This window comes from Geotrypetes seraphini, chromosome 3 (genome assembly GCF_902459505.1).
Source record: "Geotrypetes seraphini chromosome 3, aGeoSer1.1, whole genome shotgun sequence".
In the NCBI taxonomy this organism is placed as follows: domain Eukaryota; kingdom Metazoa; phylum Chordata; class Amphibia; order Gymnophiona; family Dermophiidae; genus Geotrypetes; species Geotrypetes seraphini.
This window is the reverse complement of record NC_047086.1, coordinates 225,655,732-225,669,840: the sequence shown is the minus strand read 5'-3', so window position 1 is coordinate 225,669,840 and position 14,109 is coordinate 225,655,732. Positions and strand designations below refer to the sequence as shown.

Sequence of the window (14,109 nt, the reverse complement as noted above, 5' to 3'; positions counted from 1 at the left end):
GGGATATAACATTCAGAATTTTAGAGATGGCTCTTGCTGAACACCCCACTGCATGAGGTTCGTGGCACAGCCAGAATATCTCCATGCTCCCAAGAGTTTACAGTTGAAGCCTGATCACATGTGGGTCAGTATTAAGCTTCGGCAGTTACATAAAATGTGAATATTTGAAACCACTCTTAGATAACAGAAGTGTGCGCTTCTGATCTAAAATTATCTGGATGGCAAACTGAATATTGCTACTCTCTAGATAACTTGATGCTTAATCCATGCATCTTTCCCCCTCTCTCCTCCCCCCCCCCCCCCCAAATACCTTGATTGTGCTTCAGTGGCCTGGGAAGATTTTCAGTTACACTAGCTGCACAGTGGTACTGAAAATCTATGGGAAGCTCCTGTCATTGCAAATATTGGTTAACAGCAGCCTGTATCTGGATGTTTGCTTTTGAATAAGGGCCTTGCCCTTCTGAACAGAAAATGGCTTAGTTAATTATCAGTCTTCCTTGCAAGCAGGTTGAAAGCTACAGTTATTATTGCCTTCTAGTATGTCTCTAACAATATGGGTTTCTCTTTTCTCCATAGTCTGTGCGGGCACAATGAATGGAATGAGTGTGTCGGGGGACCCCAGGCACCAGCATCAAACACTAGATAAAATGTATGCCCAGTGTGAGATCGTGATGGGGAACCTGGAGATTGTCATGATAGACCAGAACCAGAACCTCACATTCCTGGAGGTAAGGGCATCACGCTGCCATACTATTGTTCTTTTATGCGTTCACAGGTGCTAGGCTCATGTCACACGGATAAATTGTAACCTGTAAACTGTATATATGTATATTAGTATTAGATCACTAGTATAATAATGGGTGATTCAATTACCACAACAAAGTATAAGAGGATGAATAAGGTTTCAATATCAAAAGAACTCAGTAGTTTATCCAAATTCAATCTAAGGGATTAGTCAAACACCATGTAAATGCTCTAAGCTCTACTACTAGGTAGCTTTCTTGGAGACTAAAAAAAAAGAGAGAAAAAAAGCCTCAGCTGAGCTTCAAATGGCCCCCCCAAAACTCCCAGTTAGAAAACTCTTCAAGCTGTTCTTTATTTAAAGTCTCCAAAAATGCCAGTATACATAGCAACACAGTATAGACTAATCGTCTTTAAAGCCGGCATAAAAAATGAAACCAAACACTTAGCTTGCTGAGGCTCCGGTCTGTCAGTCAGTGATTTTTCACAGGCTGTTAATCAGCAGCATTTCCAACTGTTGTAACACTCTTTCCTTAGATGACAAGCAGAGATCCAACAGGGTCATCCCCATTTCGCCCACTGGCTTCATCAGGAGTCTCCTGCTTCAATCCTCTCCAAAGTCGGACAGCATAGCACAGAATCAGAATCAAAAACAAAAAAAAAAAAAGCAAAAACACTGATTTTCAGAAAGCTTTTGACAAAGTTCCTCATGAGTCTCCTGAGAAAATTAAAGAGTCATGGGATAGGTGGCAAAGTTCAGTTGTGGATTAGGAATTGGTTATTGGATAGAAAACAGAGCATAGGGTTAAATGGTAATTTTTCTCAATGAAGAAGAGTAAACAGTGGAGTGCCACAGGGATCTATACTGGGACCTGTGCTGTTTAACTTAAATATAAGTGATCTGGAAATTGGAATGATGAGTGAGGTGATTAAATTTGCAGATGACACTAAACTGTTCAAAGTTGTTAAAACTCATGCAGATTGTGAAAAATTGCAGGCAGACCTTAGGAAATTGGAAGACTGGGCATTTAAGTGGCTGATGAAATTTAATGTGGGCAAATACAGAGTGATGCGCATTGGGAAGAATAACTCAAATCACAGCTACCAGATGCTAGGGTCCACCTTGGGGGTTAGCTCCCAAGAAAAAGATCTAGGTGTCATCATAGACAATACAATGAAACCTTCCGCCCTATGTGCGGCAGCAGACAAAAAAGCAATCAAAATGCTAGAAATTATTTTAAAAGTGATGGTTAACAAGACTAAGAATGTTATAATGCCTCTGAATCACTCCATGGTGCGACCTCACCTGACATATTACGTTCAATTCTGGTCTTCTTATCTCAAGAAAGATATAGCGGCACTAGAAAGGTTCAAAGAAGAGAGATCAAGATGATAAAGGGGATGGAACTCCTCTCATATGAGGAAAGACTAAGGGCTCCTTTTACGAAGGTGCACTAGCGGTTTTAGCGCGCGCTTAGCACAAGCTACAATGCTGTGCGCTAGACGCTAACGCCTCCATAGAGCTTACATTAGTATTTTCTGTGTAGCGTGGGGTTAGCGTGCGCAGCATTGTAGCGTGCACTAAAAATGCTAGCGCACCTTTGTAAAAGGAGCCCTAAAAAGGGCTCTTCAGCTTGGAAAAGAGACGACTGAGGAGAAAGATGATTGAAGTCTATAAAATCCTGAGAGGAGTAGCACGGGTATAAGTGGATCGATTTTTCACTCCATCAAAAAATGACAAAGACTAGGGGACTCTCAAAGTTACAGAGAAATACTTTTAAAACCAATAAAAGGAAATATTTCTTCACTCGGAGAATAGTTAAGTTCTGGAACAGGTTGCCAGAGGTTGTGGTAAGAGTGGATAGCGTGGCTGGTTTTAAGAAAGGTTTGGATAACTTCCTGGAGGAAAAGTCCGTAGTCTGTTATTGAGACAGACATGTGGGAAGCCACTGCTTGCCCTAGATCTGTAGCATAGAATGTTGCTACTCTGGATTGGCCACTGTGAGGACGGACTACTGGGCTTGATGGACCATTGGTCTGATCCAGTAAAAATCTGTATTGTAAATTTGTACTGTAATTATGGCAAATCCAGTGCAAATTGTAACCTGTTAACTATATATTATGTATTTTTAACCTGTAACCTGTTCTGAGCTCTTTGAGGGAAAACAGGATAGAAAATGAAATAAATAAATAAATAAATGGGTTATTAATCTGATGGTATAACTCGGGTGTAAGTTAGAGCATTATTTCTTTTAAAAAAACAAACTTGAACTACATGTATGATATCTATACCCATTGTATCATTCATTCTACCAGAAACTCCCCAACCCTGAGATGTGCTGTGTCTGTATGTCCAAATAAGATTGTAAGCTCTTCTGAGCAGGGACTGTCTAATGAATGTTAAATGTATAAAGCCCTGAGTATACTTTTCAGCACTATAGAAAAGATAAGTAGTAGTAATAATGTTCAAATTATTGTTTGTTTTGTTTTATTTATAACTCGCCTTTCTCAAGGTGGCTCACAATATAAACATATATAATAAAATACAGTACTCCCCCGAAATTTGTGGGGGTTCTGTTCCAGGAGCACCTGTGGATTTCAAAAAACCGTGAATGAGGTTTAGGAGCGGATTGGAGGTGGAAGAGGGTTGCAGGGGTGGCAGCGGGTGCTAAAAAAAACAATATTTTGGCTGGCAGGCAGTTTGATTGTGCAGAAGACTGACCGGGGACAGAGGAGGAGGAATCAACGGCTGTGCAGAAGGCTGATTGGAATCAATGGCTGTGCAGAAGGCTGATTGGCTGGCTAGGGAGAGAGGAGGAGGAATCGACGGCTGTGCAGAAGGCTGATTGGAATCGATGGCTGTGCAGAAGTCTGATTGGCTGAACAGGGGGAGAGGAGGAGGAATTGACGGCTGTGCAGAAGGCTGATTGGAATCGATGGCTGTGCAGAAGGCTGATTCGTGGACTCAGTCATTCCCTGTATTTTCTGACTGGAAGAAGCAGTCAGAAAATACCGTGAATGACTGTGTCCGTGAATCGTGAACTGCGATTTCGCAGGGATCTACTGTACATATAAAACAAACATGGTAAGCGACCAGCGCTCTCACAAATGCAAGTTTCTTAATGCCCATATTTCAACTTTCAAAATAAATGCCTCTTCAGTAATTTGTATTATGATATAGTGGTATTCACTGTTCAAATAGAAGTTGGGAGGTATGGTCTTAAGTATTCTCTATGCCTCCACACTGTGTTTTACTGTGTTCTCAATAGTTTGTTGTTGTTTTTAAATATATATATATCATCTATCTGATGGTAACCACCACCACCAAGTAGGACTGGATTTGATCAAATGTTCCATTCCTCACAGACATACCTCACAGACATACCATAAGAACATACCTGGGCACCCGGATCTTGAGAAAGCGCTGCAAACCTTTTCATAATACTGACCTTGTACAACAACCCAATTGCTTTATATAATATAGGTTTATTGGTAATAGACAAAAGTCAGCTTACATGGAACAACAAAGTACAGCACATTGAGCCAATGGATAACATACACAGAAGCCGGCTACTGTCATGGATCCATCCTGAAGCTTAGGTCAGCCGGTATGCTACTTATATATTTCAGTTCAGTAGCCTAAAGTACCACCTAGTTACTGATTACATACTCACTTTCTATTGGGTTGACACATCTAACATATCCATTGATTGTATAGTCTGCATATTTATCTCAGAGCCATATTGAAGCATGGTGTCACCTAGTGTCAAATCTGATACCTCTCTATCTTCCCTAACAATGCATTCTTAATACTAAGTTCAATAATTTCTGAGAGCAGGCCCCCTCCTTTCCGAGCTTGATTGTCCTTTGTCAGTAGTTCAGATAATTTTTGTTAGGACATTTTGTTTTGGTTTATCGTCTTCTTGGAAAGTCCTGAAATATCCAATGCTGCTACCATCAGCAAATATCTTCTAGCTACTGGGCCAAAGATGAACTTCTTACATAAGCATATTGTCTCTTGCTGACTGGGAGATATGATTCTTTCATTATTCAGAAACCTGTATTCAATAGCACAATGTCTCTCTTAAAAATATCCTCTGAGGGTCTCATAGGAGTCTTCACCTTCATTCTCATGAAGGTCTTATTCCCTATTCTTCCTCATCCCCTCTTGAAGCCTAAGGAGGCTTCACCAATCTAGATCAAAGTATAGATTAGGTTTATTGTTGTTCCCACAAAGTCGTCCATGTCCAGGAGGAGGAAGGCCCATTACTTAGAACATAAGAACATAAGCAGTGCCTCTGCCGGGTCAGACCAGAGGTCCATCCCGCCCAGCAGTCCGCCCCCGCGGCGGCCCAACAGGTCATGACCTGCCTTAATCACCAGAAGGGGCCCCCTTGCCCCCTAGGTTTCTCATCGAAGTCCTATCTTCCCATCAATGTCCTAACCCTCCGGCCTTGCACCTGCACGACCTGGTGAGCTGTCTATACTTATGCAACACCCCAGCACCTCCCTCAGTACCCCATGATCCCCTTTTCCCTCAGGAATCTGTCCAATCCCTGTTTGAATCCCTGTACTGTACTCTGCCGGATCACTTCCTCCGGGAGCGCATTCCATTTGTCCACAACCCTTTGGGTGAAGAAAAACTTCCTAGCATTTGATTTGAACCTATCTCCCTTCAGTTTCTCTGAGTGCCCCCTCGTACCTGTCGTCCCTTTTAGTCTGAAGAACCTGTCCCTGTCCACCCTCTCTATGCCCCTAAGTATTTTGAAGGTCTCTATCATATCCCCCCTGAGCCTCCTCTTTTCCAGAGAGAAGAGCCCCAGTTTATCCAGCCTCTCAGCATATGGGCAGTTTTCCAGCCCTCTTACCAGTTTCGTTGCCCTACTTTGGACTCTCTCAAGAACTGCCATGTCCTTCTTGAGGTGCGGCGACCAATATTGAACGCAGTATTCCAGATGTGGGCGCACCATCGCTCGATACAGCGGCATGATGACTTCCCGCGTCCTGGTTGATATGCCCCTCTTGATGATGCCCAGCATCCTGTTGGCTTTCTTCGAGGCTGCTGCACATTGTGCGGATGGTTTCATGGATGGATCCACTAGCACACCCAAGTCTCTCTCAAGTCCGGTGTCTTCCAGCAATCTCCCCCCCATTTTATACTCGAACAACGGGTTATTTTTCCCTATGTGCATGACCTTGCATTTATCTATGTTAAAGCGCATTTGCCATTTGTTTGCCCAGTCCTCCAGCTTATCGAGGTCCCTTTGCAGTTCCTCACACTCCTCCCTGGTCCTAACTCTGGCTTAGTAAAATTAAGAAGACAATTGCCGCTACCACCTCCAATCTACTAGGATCCCGTACGTCAGAGAAGGGGCAGGACCGCGGCAGAGGGAACGTGCTACTGAGGTTGACGGCAACCTGCGAGGTTCGCTACAGCTGGCCAGCGATCCTCAGCTGGCTGCTTTGAAGAGGAGACCAGGAAGCCGGGATGGAGGGAGGCCAAATCTGAAGGTGAGACCGGGAAGAAGAAGGGGGGAAACATGCAGGCCTTCGGGACAGGGGTGTGTGCCCTGGTTTAGAGGAAGGGGAGAAGGAGGGGTCCTGAAGTGCATTGAGGGGGTGGGTGGGTAAGAAATAAAACAGAAGAGAGGGAGAGAGATGGTGGACAATGGGATGGAGGGAGGGAAGGAACAAAGGGAGAGAAGATGGACACAAGGGATGGTGTGGAGGGGGGGATAGAGATACTGGATAGGAGGGTAGTTGGGAAGGGAAAGAGAGAGATGGTGGTGGGGAAGAAGGGAGAGATGCTGGATGAAAGGGAAGTTGCGAAAGGGGAAATGGTGGATCTGGGAGTAGTGGTGTCCATCGCTGCAGCTGCGGGGATGGAGATGAAAAAAAGGAACGATGCCAGACCTCCGGGGGAGGGAAGGGAAACGGAAGGGGAGGACAGAGATGGAAGATGGATTGTTAGCATGGAGAAAGTAAATCAGTACTGCAAAGGTCCATAAAAGAATCTAAATCAACAATAAGTCCATAGGTGCAAAGAAAATAAAAGAACTCAAACTAAAATCTTAAAGTCCAGTATTTTGAATTTCACTCCGCCATTGTAGGCTGAGGATCCCTGTGGCAATAGTAAATCAAGCAATCAGGCCTTTTGCTGTGGCAAATGAAGAAAAGTCCTGGTGCGTTGTGTTGATCCATGTTAGGCCGCAGGACTCAGCTATGGACAGTCTTTCCAGAAATCAGGCAGTCGTTAAGTCTCCTTTGCAGCCCTGTCTTCTCTATGTGGGATAACTCATCCCTCCTCTGGATACTCTGTAAATTTAAATCCTCAACAAATGTTAAAAAGATGATTCTACCAAAGAGCAAAAGTGCAAACAGCAAAATAAATTCATCATGGCCATCTTTATCATATATGAATATGTGCCTCACAGTTGTATAGCAAATTCTTGTCTAAAATACTATCTTGGTTAGTATGAGCAATTAAACTCATATATGAAGCCAAAATCACTTAGCCTGACGTCATATCCTTAGTTAATGCTCCAATACAAAGCTCTTGAATACATTAGCAGTGATCACATTTGTATAGGCCTTAGTCTAGCCAATTATGGCATTTACCATGTTCATATGGGCTCTGACGGCAATAAATTTCATTGTTAATTTGTATACATAAATCTTAATGCTTTACAAATCTTGCATTTGCTAACATTCTCATCTCCCGTTCTCACATACATATACCTTCAGGCTGACTTGCAATTTCTCTTCTATAAACACATCTAATATTGGACTAGTGTCTTGCTATAAATCACATTTCCCACTAATACATTTCTTCTCTCTGTTCTTAACCTCACTTTTTTTCAGGAAACGCTCCTAGCATTTTATTCATTTATTTATTTAAAGATAATAACCCTTCAATAATTCTTCTCTCTTAAACTATCTTTAAGATAGGAAACAGTATACATGCCCGGGCCAAACTGCACCCCCTTACTATGCCACTGGGGGCACTGCAGTGAACATCACATAAAAGGTCCCAGGTACACATCTCACCATTGCCCCCTTACATTGTATAGTGAGCCTTCCAAAACTCACCCAAAACCTACTGTACCCAGCTGTATACCAAAACAATAGCTCTTATGCCTGCAGGTATCATCTATATGTCAGCACAGTAGGTTTTCATTGGGTTTTGGAGGGCACACATTTTCCACCACAAGTATACTAGTTAGAGTGGGATATAGGCCTGGGTCCCCTTTTCTGCAGTCCATTACTCAGACCACTAGGCTACTTCAGAGACCTGCTTGCTATTCCAATAGGATTGGCCATTACATCTGAAGCTGTCATACAGACTGTTATGTACTGTTTCATCCACTGGGGGAGTAAAGGGCAGCCATGCCTTTATGCCTCCAGTGGTCATCTGGTCAGTTTAGTCACTTTTTTAGTACTTATTCATTAATGAAACAGGTCTATGTCAGCATAGCTATTGCTAGCAATCAGCATTTTTGGTTGCCCTAACCAATGTCAGCAAAGGCCTATGGGAAATTATATCAATCTGACTCTGGGATGTTGATGCAGATAGACCCTAAAGGCTCCTGCACAGAATTCACATAACTAAGCATCCAGCCAGACTGGATTGTTTATCAAGAAGATAGGCTACTTGAATGGGACAAAGAAGCCAGAAACTAATCCCATATACCATGCCTGCAAGTATCACATCTTCCTTATCAATTAAACTAACCATTGTTTCAAACAGTTTACAAATTATAAACAGAAAGATACTGGGAAGTACAATAGTTTCTAAATTCAGAATAAGATTCCAAGCTATAAAAGCCTCCTCTCTGCAACATACCTCGTTCTATCTCTCTATCTAGCTCTCTCTCTCTATCTCTCGCTATCTATCTCTGGAATAAAGCTTGGAACATCACCCACCCCCTTTCTCTCTACCTCTCTGTCCTCACAGCACCTATTCTCTCTCATTGAGAAAATCACAGAAGCATTCTCTGTAATTGTAAAACTTATATCTCTCATTAATTGTAATGCTTAATTGGAACTTTTATGAATCTTGCTTTCTCTGCACAATATATCTATTCTTTATGCAAACACTGTTAGTGGTCTTTGTGAGTGATTCTACTTCCTGGTGAATCTTCTGTGAGGGTATTGAACTCGGGACCTGGCGTTTGTAAGGGCGCCTCACATAACCCCTACAACTTTACATTGTGGGGGCGCGACCATCCTTATAGTCTAGCCTCAAATGTCCATGTTTTTCACCCGAAACATTTTCTGCAATGTTCCATTACTGCAGAAAAAGGCCCAGATCATAAGTCATAAGAACATATGAATTGTCGCTGCTGGGTCAGACCAGTGGTCCATCGTGCCCAGCAGTTCGCTCCTGAGGCGGCCCCTAGGTCAAGGACCTGAGCCCTAACTAAGTCTAGCCTTACCTGCGTATGTTCTGGTCTAGCAGGAACTTGTCTAACTTTGTATTGAATCCCCGGAGGGTGTTTTCCCCTATGACAGCCTCCGGAAGAGCGTTCCAGTTTTCCACCACTCTCTGGGTGAAAAAGAACTTCCTTATGTTTGTACGGAATCTATCCCCTTTTAACTTTAGAGAGTGCCCTCTCATTCTCCCTACCTTGGAGAGGGTGAACAACCTGTCTTTATTTACTAAGTCTATTCCCTCCATTATCTTGAATGTTTCAATCATGTCCCCTCTCAGTCTTCTCAAGGGAGAAGAGGTCCAGTTTCTCTTATCTCTCACTGTACAACAACTCCTCCAGCCCCATAACCATTTTAGTCATTCTTCTCTGGACCCTTTCGAGTAGTACTGTGTCCTTCTTCAAGTACGGCGATCAGTGCTGGACGCAGTATTCCAGGTGGGGTTGCACCATGGCCCGGTTCAGCGGCATGATAACCTTCTCCAATCTGTTCGTGATCCCCTTCTTAATCATTCCAAGCATTCTGTTCGCCCTTTTTGCTGCCGCTGCACAATGTGCAGACGGCTTCATCGACTTGTCAATCAGTACTCCCAAGTCTCTTTTCTGAGGGGTGTCTCCGAGTACTGCACCAGACATCCTGTATTCGTGTACAAGATTTTTGTTACCGACATGCATCACCTTACATGTTAAACTTCACTTGCCATGTTGCGGCACATTTCTCGAGTGTGTTTATGTCCTGTTGCAGGTCTTCGCAATCCTCCTGCGTCTTCACTACTCTGAATAACTTCGTATCGTTTGCAAATTTAATCACTTCACTCGTCGTTCCAATTTCCAGGTCATTTATAAATAAGTTGAAGAGCCCAGGCCCAAGCACCAAACCCTGCAGTACTCCACTGGTGACGCTTTTCCAGTCCGAGTATTGTTCATTTACCCCCAATTCTCTGTTTTCTATCAACCAACCAGTTTTGGTTTTTTTTTTTTCCAAATCATTTTTATTAAAATTAACTCTTTCTCTTCTTATTCCTTCTCTATTCCTTCTCAGTTTTTGATCCACGTGAGTATTTTACCCTCAATCCTATGGCTCGCAATTTTTCATAGTCGTTCATGCGAGACCTTGTCAAATGCCTTCTAAAAATCCAGATATACAACTGGGTCACCTTTGTCTATCTGCTTGTTAACTCCCTTGAAAAAGTGCAGCAAGTTTGTCAAGCAAGATCTTCCTTTGCTGAAGCCGTGCTGGCTGGTCCTCATCAGATTGTGTCTGTCAAGGTGATCAACGATGCGGTCCTTTATCAGCGCCTCTACATCTTCATTTCCTAGGTATAGCATGTCAGCTTCCACTATGTTGCGTATATCCTCTTCTGTAAATACAGACGCAAAAAACGTGTTCAGTTTGTCGGCAATGGCTTTGTTCTCTTTTAGCACTCCCTTTATTCCTTGGTCATCCAGTGGCCCCACCGCTTCCTTCGCGGGTCATTTCCCCTTAATGTATCGAAAGAACGGCTTGAAGTTTTTCGCCTCCTTGGCAATTTTTTCCTCTTAGTCCCTTTTGGCCTCTCTTACCACCTTATAGCACCTGCGTTGATGTTGCTTGTGCTTTTTCCATTTTTTTGTCTGTTTTTGACCTTTTCCATACTTTAAAATACATCTTCTTGTCTCTGATCGCTTCTTTCAACGCTACGCCAGTTCCTTGTTCTTTTTCCTCATCACGTCCCCTTGAGATTTAGATGCACTGCAGACAAATGGCATAGAAAACCATCTAAAAAATGTCTTTCGAAAATGGCAATTTGGACGTTTTAGCAAACAAAACATCCGAATGTTACTTTATGTCATTTTTTGGACGTTTTTCTCTTCAGATACTGAGCCATGTAGCATGTGAATGCAGGGCATGTACCCATGGGCGGGGCTGTAACATACTCTTATGTGTGTCCTTACCACATGTAGTTAGCTGCAGTTATGCCAGACCTATGACTGGTGTAGCTGTGAGCATATTAATGTAAGATGCCCTGATATCAGATTATGCTGGTATTCTACAATAGATTCCAAAAGGCTTCAACGCTCCAGTTTCTTTAGATTTAAGGTATATCTCTGTTACAAGACTCTATAAATAACCATCTTAAATAAACTTTTTTCATTAGACCTCAGCGGTGTAACTGTGTGTATAGCAAACTCCACACACAGGTTGACAACACCAACTTCTTCATTGGTCCAATATTGCTTAAAGTGCTAGTGCTTTTAAAGTTTTTTATAATTTATTTTATTTTAACTGGTTAAATAGATACTCATCTTATAAACACGGCTAGGGGTACATATTCCTTTACATAGGACTATGTTTCGCCACGCCGGTTCCACATCCCCCGTATCGTTAAGTTCTACGAGGGATGTGGAACCGGCAATTTAGAGGGGGATTTCCTTGAAGCAGCCTATGGCGAAACATAGTCCTATATAAAGGAATATGTACCCCTAGCCGTGTTTATAAGATGAGTATCTATTTAACCATTTAAAATCAAATAAAATAAATTATAAAACTTTAAAAGTACTAACACTTTAAGCAATATTGGACCAATGAAGAAAGTTGGTTTTGTCAACCTGTATGTGGAGTTTGCTATACACACAGTTACACCGCTGAGGTCTAATGAAAAAAGTTTATTTAAGGTGGTGATTTATAGGGTATTCTACAATGGATTCTGAGTGCCAATGTGTCATTACAGATAAGGCTCTCACTGTACGGCATTGGAGTGCCTAAACAGAGGTGCTCATTTCTAGACTCGCCCCCTTTGTGCATAGGTGGTGTATGTAAGGTGTCGGTGGTGGTGTCTTGTGTCTCCTGCGAAGGAGGAGTTACTTTTCAGATGCACACAAGACACATGGTTTAAGGACTCGAGCCTATCTCTGTAAACTGGTGCCAGCCTGAGCTGACAGCTGTTTAATAGATTTTGGGAAGTATTCTTGGGGCTAGACTATGGATAACCAAAGCCTGCTAAACCTGCTGTGGAACTTGATGCTGCTACATTGTACAAGAGCTCAGTCCTCGCCTCTTTGCTGGTGACTCATTCCTTTGGCCTTGCTTATCTCAACTGGCTTGGATTGTGCTCTGTTCTTTGTGTGACAACACTTCTCCATCAACTGATTCCCTGTTCCAGTCATCCCTAGCAAGTGCTGGAATGAGGGAGTGAGGCTATGGCACAGAACAGCACAGAGAATACCAGGTCGGAAACTTCCTCTTCTCAAAGTCACCAGATAACTCCAAACTTTCCCAGGGAGGTTTCCAGGAGTCTGCAACTTCTGCAGTTCTCTCTCTTGCGTGACAGTGTCACCTGAACCATTCAGAGCTATGGAGAGTTGGAGACATAGTAATTAAACTCAGAAACTGAATTCTTCCTTCTCCTCCTCCCCTCCCCCCTACCACCAAGAAAAAAAATATCCTATCTGGCTCTCCTAGGGAGCCACTTTTCATGCTTTGTCTCTTATCATCTAACTCCTTCTTTAGTTACAGCCTCAGCACCCTGAGGTTGTGGGTTCAAACATCATGCTACTCATTGTGACCCTGGGCAAATCACTTAATTTTCCACCGCCCCAGGTGCATTAGATAGATTGTGAACCCATCAAGATAGGGAAAATGCTTGAAGTACCTGTATGTAAACTGCTTTGAATATGGTTATATACAAGTATACAAGTCCCTATCCCATAGTTCTCATTTGGGATAGGGATGTGCGCTAGATGTGGTGTATTTAGATTTTAGCAAAGCCTTTGACAGTGTTCCACACAGACATCTAATAAATAAACTGAGTGCCCTTGGGATGGGTCCAAAAGTGACAGGCTGGGTCAAGAAATGCCAATCGAAGTGATGTAGCTAATTATCGACCAATTTCCAACTTACCGTTCTTAGCAAAAGTGACTGAAAAATTGGTCTTTGAACAACTATCAGATTTTATTGAAACTTCCAATGCTTTACATCCCAACCAAACCGGTTTCAGGAAACACCATAACACTGAATACTCAATGCTAGGTCTTATCAATAATATTCATTATTTTCTTGATCACCATAAATCGGTTGCCTTATTCTCCTTGGATCTTTCTGCAGCCTTTGACACTATAGATAACACTCTGTTACTTTTCCGTCTGGAATCCTTTGGTATTAGTGGACAAATCTTAAACTGGTTTAAATCTTTTCTCTCTGATCGCTCATCTACTGTTGTCACTAACAACGTTCACTCTGCTCCTTATACTACATCTTTTGGAATACCCCAAGGTTCTATTCTATCACCTCTCCTATTTAATATCTTTCTCTCCCCATTACTCACCATCTGCCAATCTTTAGGTTTCACTCCATTCTCATATGCAGATGATATCCAACTCCTTCACCCATTTGACCCAGAAAAGGACGATGAATTTACTGAAATAAACACTAAACTAGAAAAAATCAAAATCTGGCTTAGCTCCAATAAGCTTTCTCTGAACATACAGAAAACACAATCAATGATTTTTACCTGGAGAAAAGACATCGTTCCAATATCCTCATTTTTACTTGATAATTCTCCACTTGCATCAGTAACATCATTAAAATTTTTGGGTGTAACTATTGACTCTGACTTAAACTTCCATAACCACATTAATCAAATTGTCAAATCTTGTTTCTATAAACTCCGACTTATACGCTCTATTTCCTCTTTTTTAGAACCCAAATCTATTAATATACTTATCCATTCTATGATAATATCAAAACTAGACTATTGCAACTCTCTACTCTTCAATATACCACAAAAGGATAAAAAGAGGCTCCAAATTATCCAAAACACCGCAATAAAACTAATCCATAAAGCAAAAAAATACGACCATGTAACCCCTTTACTGATAAAATCCCATTGGTTACCCATTAACCATCGAATCACTTTTAAAATAGCACTACTAATCTTTAAAACTATGGCATCTAAGGAAC

The 14,109-nt window shown here is 42.1% G+C and overlaps 1 protein-coding gene across 2 annotated transcripts in view; it reads left to right on the top strand.

Moving 5' to 3' along the window:
• The window catches only part of ERBB3 (erb-b2 receptor tyrosine kinase 3), a 238,435-nt gene that overhangs the window by 101,069 nt on the left and 123,257 nt on the right, over nt 1–14,109 (top strand). For both annotated transcript variants that reach the window (XM_033936217.1, XM_033936216.1), the window contains exon 2: nt 577–728. In XM_033936217.1, coding sequence (XP_033792108.1) covers nt 591–728 — 138 coding nt within the window. In that variant the 5' untranslated portion in view covers nt 577–590. The remainder of the gene's footprint in view (nt 1–576; nt 729–14,109) is intronic.